The sequence below is a fragment of the Convolutriloba macropyga genome, chromosome 6 (assembly GCF_964194025.1).
Source record: "Convolutriloba macropyga chromosome 6, txConMacr16.3, whole genome shotgun sequence".
Lineage (NCBI taxonomy): Eukaryota > Metazoa > Xenacoelomorpha > Acoela > Convolutidae > Convolutriloba > Convolutriloba macropyga.
In genome coordinates, this window is record NC_134473.1 from 3,749,275 (window position 1) to 3,759,803 (window position 10,529).

Sequence of the window (10,529 nt, forward strand, 5' to 3'; positions counted from 1 at the left end):
CCTCTATTATTTCAGTTGATGTGTCCTTTTTCTCTTTGTTGCCATTGTCTTAATGACCATCATCTAGATGCCAGATCGCAAGTTGCTGTGACCCTTCAACTAGTAGGTTGGGCGTCTCCGCGCTGTCAGGGATTGAGCGCACTTCGGACTCCTTGATGATCGCATATCAAACTGCCACCACTTTGCGTATGTTAGGTACGTACACCAGGTCTCCGCAGTTTGCGTTCAGTGTAGTCCGCAAACTTTCTTTCCAGTGTTTTAGGTTCAAGTTTCTTCACGTCTCTGTCCCTCTTCTTCGTGAAGACTGTCTAAACACAAACAGATAATTTAGTAATTGAAAGCTTCCCCACATCATCTATGGAAGTCCTGAGTTGATGAGATTTTGCAATGTCCAACAGTGTCCTGTTGCACCTGCCATCTGTCCCGTTTTGTTGTGATGTCTCCAGTATAGTCTTCTGCTGTAGAATGCCTGACCCTGAGCAACACTTCCAGATTTGAACCACTCTGAGAGAATCCCCTTTGCATTGTTTAGCCTCCGCTTCTTAGGCGTCCCAATCCTGAAAAAAAATTTCTTCAAGCTGGCCAGTACTTCACGCCATGCCTTTAGCAATTCCACAAACACCAATTTTGTGTATTAGTCAGCAAACACATTACAGAACCGGATCCCTGACAATACTTTCACTATAAAAACTCCCATTACGTCTGTGAACACGCTCTTGGATCTGAGCTCGAGTCTCTGGAGTCGTCAAAATGCGGTCAAAATCTCTCATGTCTTTTGGAAGCTCCCGGTTGTCATGGGACCCACCCACTTGATGATATGACCCCCCTCGTGTTTCAATCCGAGAACCATTTCGGCTTCGGGCCATTTTCCGGTCAGTTGATGTCTCTTTTCGGGCAATTTGACGTTCGCGTTCCAACTCCGGATCAATGCTCTGGCATTTTGGATTGAGTTGGATGAATTCAAACAGCTGAAGTTGGTTTTTGGTGCTGGCTTCCATTAACATTACCCGGAATAATTGATCGAGTCGTTTGGTGTGCAGAATCAAACCTAAAAGGGAAAAAATCATCAAAATATCTTAAGAATGTCCACTAAGCCGCGGGGAGATAATTCAAAATAGATTCAACTTGAATTTAAACAAATTCATTTTAAGCCAGCGCCCCTGTCTTCAATTAATTAATATTGCTGTATTAGATGACAACTTTACCCCAACTTATGAGCAATCAAAATTGGTCGAAGCAATTTGAGTCCTGGTTTTTTTTTTACTCAATTGAACTAGAGTGGATTATATTTGGTTACATGACAATATACCCGTTGCCAAAATACCCAATGTGCCGATACCCAATGACATTATACCCAATTTAGTTCCTTTTCGTTCAATAATCAGATTACGAATTAGCACTCGGTATTACAAATATGTTCTCTCATGATAAAGGTCATATTTTAATCACTTGTTCGGTTGTGATGATAGCCTCACTATCAAGTCCCACGGGCCGCTGAGGCATGGCCAATAATTCACTAGCAAAGTATTATGCTAAATAATCGTTCTGGTAGTTTCAAAATTACAATAAAGTATTGGGTATTTTGTCGAATTGGGCATATTTGCATTGAGTATTTTGTCTTGACACCTTCATATCGACTGACCGAGATATTTGAGCATTTTCCTGAGAAGAGTCATGTCGTATTTTAGTCCGTGGATGTCAGTTGGGTCCTCGTAGAAGTAAAAGAGAAGTCTAGCTGCATGTAGCATTGAGAAGGATATTTGTTTATTCTCCAACAGTTTCAGGGCTTCCCTCACGCAGTCGCACTGGTACTCGACACTATAAACACATGATTAGATCCTCCTAGGAAGGCAGACCCGATGTGGGCTCCTTTTACAGCCTTAAATTATAAAGTGTTAGGGCTACTTATTTCTACGCGCGAAGTATGTTTACCTATTTCTCTCTGACTAACCGACTCTATAAAACACTGAAGATAGACTTAAATAATTACGGTGGTAAAATAATACAGCAATTGAGTCAATGGTAAATATATAGTTCAGCTATCTAATAGGCTGACTAAAGCCAGGCGTGCTAGCTCTTTATAAAAGAGAATAAAGTCTTCTCAGTCTGTGATTGGTGGAGGAGGATACATATTCTGTATTTCCCACTGCCGCACTAGCTTCACAAATGAACAAAAAAGAAAACAATTTTGATTAGGAAAGAATCCATCAATTTTCAATGACAAAAGTCAGATGACTGCTTAATGAAATAATTGTATCTAGGAACACAAGACGTGTTAGACGCTGTAAGAAATATGCCTTGAATGCGTGCTTATCTAACAAAATTGAGCTTTCTACCTCATTTCTCACAAATTTTTCATACCTTTGCTGCAAATTTCTTGAAAATATTTTAGCACCTTTTTGGCGCGTTTTCTCAAAACTAAATTTCAGGTTTTTTTTCAGCTCATACCCTAAAAAATATCCCAAAAAATAATCAAATCATATGCTCTGGAATTAAAGAATGCCATGTTCTAACCTGTGTAAGTTAGTGGCCTCGGAGAAATGGTCATCCAGATATCTGGCGTCTATCAAGTCTCGAACCCCAATGTACTCGATTCCATAGTCGGATACCCTGGCTCTGATATACTCTGGGATGTCATTGTCCCTCACTGCTTTGTCGAAAGAGTTTGCTGGTAGTCCCAGGGCATGGCAAGTGTAACGCAATTCGCGCCACGAATAAATCTGTTTCTGTGAAAAAAAAGGATCCCGGGCCGAGGTTTCACCCTTAATCCACCCCTAATTAGAGGGGATTAGGGTGTAATGCGTATTCCACTCCTATTTATCGGGGAAAATAATGTAAGAGTGTAATTTTAAAAAACAAACTGTATTTACACTTTTTTCTCAACTCTTTTCACACTCTTTGCAACGAGTGTAATTTAGAGTGGACTGATAAAACACTACACTCTTATACAATTACCATATAACCGAAAATGAAACGTATAAGGATAGTATCAGTTGGCGCAATGGATAAAGGACAAGTTGAACGTAACAAGTTCGAGAGAGTTGGAAGATGGGTGATCAATCCTCAGTACCTCCTTACACTTTTATTTTTTAAAATTACACTCTTGCAATTACACTGTTCCACCGTTAGTTAAGCGCAGAGACAGGGGTGTATTTTTTTTTTAATTTTTACACTCTTTTCCCCGTTATTTTAGGGGAAAATTCTCGGCCCGGGATCTATTCTGTTTCGGCACCCACCCAAGTTGAGATGCCATCCCGAAGTGACCTCTGATCAGACCAAGTCCAACGCACACGGTGTGTTCCCAGACCAAAATTACAGGGTCCTGCTTTTCTGTTCGAGCGCACAAGAGTATGATCAGAGGTCACTTCGGTCTGGGGATGGTATGATCAGAGGCCACTTCGGTATGGGGATGGTATGATCAGAGGTCACTTTGGTCTGGGGATGGTATGTTCAGAGGTCACTTTGGTCTGCGGATGGTATGATCAGAGGCCACTTCGGTATGGGGATGGTATGATCAGAGGTCACTTCGGTCTGGGGATGGTATGATCAGAGGTCACTTCGGTCTGGGGATGGTATGATCAGAGGTCACTATGGTCTGGGGATGGTATGATCAAAGGTCACTTCAGGATGGTAATGGTCTGTCAGAGGCGGATTTAAGCGCACAATAGTGTGATCAGAGACCATTTCGAACGGAACTTTTTTTTTGATTTTTTGTTTTTTTTACTAAGAGTTGTTGGTTCTGCCAAGATGCAACAAAAAGCAGCATTCTGATCAGAGACACATTAGGAGACTGACGGCTTTGATCAGAACCTAAGAGGTCCAACTGATAGAACATGCCAGTCCTCTTACAAAAAAAATTGTTTAACTGTAGAATACGACGTTATATATGGAAAGTTGTCTAAATTCTTCCATTGATTTCGAAATATGTACTAATGTATACTAAATAAATTTTTTCTCAACAGTTGGGTTTTCTTTTCTTTAGCAATAAAACTTTTAGACTGGTCTCTTCTTTAGATGAACCTAATAATGCAAACATCAATTTTTATGAAGTAATTACATTATAATGTAATCATTCATAGTGAAAATCGTTCACTGATCAGACTTTTTCGAGCGCAATTGAGTCCGATCAGAGGTGACTTTTGAGCGCGCAATAGTCTGTTCGGAAGTGATTTTGAGCGCACAATCGTCTGGAAGATTGTCTGGGTTTGGTCTGGGCCATGGTCGCACAATCGTCTGGACAACGGTATGATTTTGGTCTGATCAGAGGTCTTTTCCGTCTGGGAAGATCTGATCAGAGACAGTTTAAGTTTCGAGCGCACATCGAGCGCACACGGTGTTTCGAGGGCACCTTAGTCTGATCAGAGGATACTTTGGTCTGGGATGGTATGATCAAAGGTTACTTTCGTCTGGCACGGTCTGATCAGAGCTCATTTCCGGATGGCACCTCAACATGGACAGTGTTTATTACGCACCACAGTTACAAATTATTTGTTGTTATATAGCACGTTACTATGTAAAAGAATAGCACGTGCGGCTGGGGAGCGTAAAAATATAAGCCCACTAAGCTTGGGGGGGGGCAAACAGAATAGATCCGGAAGAAATACTTCACAGACGCACGCGCGATTTTTGTGCCCGTTAATACTGAATGTAGTTTTTTTTATTTATACACTTATTTAAAGTAAATAAAAACAGTTGGAGAAATTTTAATTTTAGGTGTTGCGTAGAATAACTTTACACCTCACGCACAGAAATGGAGAAAAGCATTAAATGTTTGAAGGTTTGATCGACGAGTCTCAAATCTCACCCGCTCGGAAATTTTGTCATGATTGTGAAACTCGACCAAATAGGGACTAAAAAGACCTTTAAACCGTAAAAATCAACTGAGTTTGAGTTAATCGGTACAAAATTTGGATCTTTCCCGTTATACCCCCCATCTTATTGGTCAAATAATCTATAGCCCCTCCCCCCAATCATGTTAATTATGCCATAATGGGGGGTTATAATCAGAAAGACCCGAAAATTATGAAGCGTCTTGAACGAAACTTTGGCCTTGAGCGATGTGACTTTTGATTCTAGAAGACTTCAGCTGGTAAAATTGAGGACCGTAATAATGTATTCATTATCAAAATTTCAGTGAAATAGCGAGGATCTGTTGTAGATATTGCTACAAATCAAGCGAAAAAATTATTCTTATTTTTTTTTTCAAAAAAATGTTCCAAATCATCAGATGCCATCAAATTAACGCTTTCCAATACGAAAGTAGACTGTTTGGAGTAAGAGTTCTCAAAAGCGAAGATTATTTATTGGGCGAAAAGGTGACTTCAATTTCAGTTGGATCTCAGAAATAAGGAAGACTGGTTAAACATTTTCCGGTCTATCTAGTTATAGCCAACTTAGTGGTGGGATAGCGGACCCCACTCCACCCAATCATGGTGAACATACCATAATGGGGTTATATTTCGTGGTGGGAGTCCATAAAAAGAAAAACCCGTTTTTCGAGATAAACTGTTTTAATAAACGATTGAAATTTTGTGAAAGTGTTCGAAAAGTCAAACCTTTTTGGTTTAAATTTTCTAATTTTTCTCAATTTTTATTGTTTTGTGTAATTATAGTTTATTTTCTACATTGATAGCGGCAAAATTGATTCCTAGAACAATATTGTCTTGATATGTACAAATTATAACCCCTGCATTTTATTTGTTCACATGCATATAAATGATTTTTTATACTTCATTGTACGGAAAAATGGCTCGTTATGTACATGAAGACTAACCTTGAGTGTATATTTTTCGTCGTAAAAGCCGAAAAAATCCACATCATAAATTAGTTTTTCAACTGCTGTCATTTTTCATCTCAAGTTCAAAGCATTAAACTGTGTAAATCAACGCATTATTGCTGCAATATTCAAACAAATAAAAACAATTTGAGCTGGTACGACACAGAGAATGAATTCTGCACCGTTTTGTGCTAAAATGATGAAAATAAAGACAGTGTACTAAAACACATCTGCTGTATACGATGAATTTTAATGAAAGCTAGCATGTCTTTGAGTGTTGTGATCAATTAATTATTCATCTAATGTACGATAGATTAGATAACAATAGTCTCTTATGGTGGCACGTATACAATTTATCCAGGCATAATTGTATGCTTTGTTGGTATATATTTTTTATTTTTCTCTCGTAATTTTAATTTTTTTTAATATACGCGGTGCTCATAAAAATTAATTTGTCGGAAAAGTTAGACGTGCGGAGTTAATACTTTACTCCGAGCAGAGTTCATTCGAATTATATGAAAATAAAAATATAATAAAAATTATTAAAAGGTCCTCGCCAAAAAAATATGTTTACGTTCCAAGTTACACATTTTGTAACTTTCCAGCCTTTTATGGAGAGCGTGAGAATATCTTGTCATACATTTTCGCACCTTGCATCACTGGACAAACGCCACCGAAAGACAGCCGCAAATCACTCAAAGATTTTTTCCTACAATTTACACAACTTTCAAGTTATGTTGGAGTTCTTGTAGTGGTCTCTTTAGTTTAAAAACGCTGTGAGGCATATGTATTGGTGATGGCAATTTTAAAACAAAAAACTATGTAAATTTTAATTTCTTTTTGCTTTTATTAAACAATACTTCTTCAAATTTTGCAGTTAGGATATTTGGCAGTGCATGGTAACACGACAGTAGTTTTGAGGATGTTGGGTTATGGATTTAGACCAAGATGGTAATTTTTGATTTTGGGGATTAAAAAAGGGCTCAAAAATCATCTGTATGTATGTACCCATTATCATTGCGAGAAAGTTAGGATACAAAACTAATCCTAGCGCCATGATTTATAGTCGGGTTGCAAGAGTTACCCAATATGGTTTGCTTCCGAATTTCCTAGAAACCACTCACAAAATATACTATAAAACTATGCTTTTACACTGTTCTAAGAATTTGTTCACATTTCCGGTGGTAACATAATCATTCAATACATGCTGGGAAAATTTTAAATCTAATAATCGCACTATAATAACTATTATTTAGATTCCTCAGTTTGAACCGAATATTGATTCCAGGCACCATTGTTCGAGAATTCCTTATTATAAATTTTGTGACTAAAATCAAGTTGCACCTGTCATTTTAATCTGGTAAATTAAACTTTCAATATAATAATTCTAACTAAACTTAAAACTGTAGTTTGTTCAAAGTTCTAAAAACCGCACTCGGATTTCAGCTAATTGCAAAAAACCTGTTCCCATCAAAATTGCTCTGAATGTCTCCACCTTCAAAACGGGTAAAAATTTCTTAAAGATTTTTGCTGCCATTTTGTCAGTGGGAACGTAAAAAAGTGAAATAGTCCCAATTTCGCTCTTGGCCAAAATGAAGTGAAACTTTGTCTCAATGTGCTTGCTCCTCTTGGGCATGACTGGGTTTTCACAGAATTTGACACAATTCTGGTTGTCCTCTCCAATTGCTATTGGATGTTTCTGTTGAATGCCGAAAACCTCCAGAAGTTGTTTCAGTTACAAAGTTTCTTGAACTGCTGCTGCCAAGCCCTGATATTCTGCATTTGATGGAAGAAGAGAAACTGTGGCTTTCTTTTTGACAACCCAGCTGAGTGCTGCGTCACGTCCGTTGAACTTTAAGTAATAGCCCGTCGTTAACTTTCTCTCGTCCACATCAGCAGACCAGTCTGCATCATTTTCCCCAACTAAATCATGCCTAGTTCTTCTGTGTAAAAAAGTTTTAAATCTTTTGAACCTTGAAGATATCACAGAAGTTGTTTTCCACATAGCCACTTTTGATTGGACAGAACGTGTCTGGACAGAATTTTGACTGTGAACATGAGGTGTGACCTCCTCTGTTCGACCAGATACAGAAGTGATCCAACCAGGTTTCGATAGATCCTTTGACATTTTTCTTAGTCTTCGTTCTGTGCTGTCCGATGTTTTAAAATGAGTCCTTGAGGGTTTGTATAGATTCATTTGAAACTGCTCAAGCATTGCCTCGATGAAGTGTTCTTGGTCGACTGTAATTTTGCCCTTTCAATGTCAGATTCTTCGACCCAGAAACCAGTGTAGTCTCATTCTGCCTTCCATGTGCAAGGTTGCCTCAAGTGCTTCCTTGACATTGGTAAATATTGTAATGCTTCTTAATGCTACAATGACTTTGTCAACCCAGACCAAAATGAAGGTCTGAACCTCTGTCTCTGCTCTCGCCAACAAGCAATGATCGTTCCTGCTTCTGGTGATCCCCTGTCTTAGAAGGAAATTCGCTATTTCTTTTTGCAAGCTCTTAGCAGCCTGTTTCGAACTTTAAATTGATTTATTCAGTTAACATATTAAATTCCACCTTCTGGGGCTTTTTGTACAAACTCCTGCGGTTGTTCCAGATACACTTCTTCCTCTATTGCTGGGTGCGGGAAAGCCGTCTCGACATCAATCTGGTCTATCACATGGCCCTGCTTCGATAATATTTCACGTAAAACTCTTAATGTCTCTGGCTTAAAGGTAGGCGGAAAAGTCTAAAAGTAGTCCAGTCCTTCCACTTGTTTGAAGCTTTTTGTCACATAGTGTGCTTTGATTTGTCGAACTGACCAAAGGGTCCCAATTTTTGGCGGTATGACGTTCCTGTCTGTGGGTGGTCTTACTAAGTTCCAAGTCTCGTTGTCTTTGAGTGCACTGACCTCGTCCTTCATTGCCCGACGCCACTGGTCCAAATCGTCACTTTGCTTGATTTTTTAGACTTTTTTGGGTCCACATAGCCACACTCAGTCATAACAAGATCGGTCTTGACTTCTCCAAAAAATTCCTAAACATTCCTTGTTTTTGTCCCACGTCTGGTCTCTACCCTCTTGCTCCAATGCCTGTTCAGCAAAACAAACTGCCTTTGATTGTGAGAAGTCTTCTCTGTCACTGTCTTCCAATGACTGTAAGCGTTCTAGACTCCCTCTTGTTGCAGCAGATTCTTCATCTAGTGCTGCTTCCTCAACATCCGAGGCATCTCGTCTCAGTGTTGTTTCTTGTGTGTTCACTAGTGCACTGTGCGTGCTGCCACTCTTGTATTATTGCAGTTGATATGCCTTGTTTTTCTTGTTGATTGGCCATCGTCCTGATGAACATCGTCTGGTTGCCACATCCCCAGTTTCGTTAAACCCTCACTTAATACGTCGGACGTCTCCGTCTTGTCATGGATTGAACCCACGTCGGATTCCTTTAAGTTCACATCTCGGACGGCCACCACCTTCCGTGCATTGGATAAGTACATCGGCTATCCATTGTCTGCTTCAGTGTAGCCCACAATCTTTTCTTTCCATTTCCTTGGGTTGGGTTCAAGTTTGCTGACGTCTCAATCCCTTTTCCTCGTGATGACTGTGCAGCCACAAAAAAATAATTTTACTAATTGAAAGCTGAGGTATTATAGCTCGCATCAGCTCTACTGGGCACTCTTTTTTTACCTCGTCTCACAACAAAGTTTTTGATGCGTAATGAGGCGGGGTTCTTCACATCATCTAGGGAAGTTCTGACTCAGTGATAAAGCATCTTGCCGTCTTCAGCACTGTCCTGTTGCACCTCCCAGCTGACCCATTTTATTGTAATATCTCCGTTATGGTCACGTCCGTTGAACTTTAAGTAATAGCCCGTCGTTAACTTTCTCTCGTCCACATCAGCAGACCAGTCTGCATCATTTTCCCCAACTAAATCATGCCTAGTTCTTCTGTGTAAAAAAGTTTTAAATCTTTTGAACCTTGAAGATATCACAGAAGTTGTTTTCCGCATAGCCACTTTTGATTGGACAGAACGTGTCTGGACAGAATTTTGACTGTGAACATGAGGTCTGACCTCCTCTGTTCGACCAGATACAGAAGTGATCCAACCAGGCTTCGATAGATCCTTTGACATTTTTCTTAGTCTTCGTTCTGTGCTGTCCGATGTTTTAAAATGAGTCCTTGAGGGTTTGTATAGATTCATTTGAAACTGCTCAAGCATTGCCTCGATGAAGTGTTCTTGGTCGACTGTAATTTTGCCCTTTCAATGTCAGATTCTTCGACCCAGAAACCAGTGTAGTCTCATTCTGCCTTCCATGTGCAAGGTTGCCTCAAGTGCTTCCTTGACATTGGTAAATATTGTAATGCTTCTTAATGCTACAATGACTTTGTCAACCCAGACCAAAATGAAGGTCTGAACCTCTGTCTCTGCTCTCGCCAACAAGCAATGATCGTTCCTGCTTCTGGTGATCCCCTGTCTTAGAAGGAAATTCGCTATTTCTTTTTGCAAGCTCTTAGCAGCCTGTTTCGAACTTTAAATTGATTTATTCAGTTAACATATTAAATTCCACCTTCTGGGGCTTTTTGTACAAACTCCTGCGGTTGTTCCAGATACACTTCTTCCTCTATTGCTGGGTGCGGGAAAGCCGTCTCGACATCAATCTGGTCTATCACATGGCCCTGCTTCGATAATATTTCACGTAAAACTCTTAATGTCTCTGGCTTAAAGGTAGGCGGAAAAGTCTAAAAGTAGTCCAGTCCTTCCACTTGTTTG

General features: G+C 39.6%; 1 protein-coding gene across 1 annotated transcript; it reads right to left on the reverse strand.

Moving 5' to 3' along the window:
- Positions 1 to 191: 191 nt before the first annotated feature.
- LOC142340650 (uncharacterized) lies at positions 192 to 5,946 on the reverse strand. The gene is made up of 6 exons (XM_075391340.1): positions 5,774 to 5,946; positions 2,515 to 2,726; positions 1,643 to 1,818; positions 701 to 1,048; positions 351 to 475; positions 192 to 308 (listed from the first exon to the last, which is right to left on the reverse strand). Exons 1-6 carry the CDS (start codon positions 5,843 to 5,845, stop codon positions 192 to 194), a joined length of 1,050 nt encoding a protein of 349 aa, XP_075247455.1. The 5' UTR covers positions 5,846 to 5,946.
- Between the last annotated feature and the right edge of the window lie 4,583 nt (positions 5,947 to 10,529).

Excerpts from the sequence above, each read along its gene's own strand:
- LOC142340650 (XM_075391340.1), bottom strand. The coding sequence starts at position 5,845 with ATGACAGCAGTTGAAAAACTAATTTATGATGTGGATTTTTTCGGCTTT. Across the intron at positions 2,727-5,773 it reads ACGAAAAATATACACTCAAG|AAACAGATTTATTCGTGGCG; the intron begins GTTAGTCTTCAT and ends TTTTTTTCACAG. Across the intron at positions 476-700 it reads CCAAGAGCGTGTTCACAGAC|GGTCAGGCATTCTACAGCAG; the intron begins GTAATGGGAGTT and ends AGTGTTGCTCAG.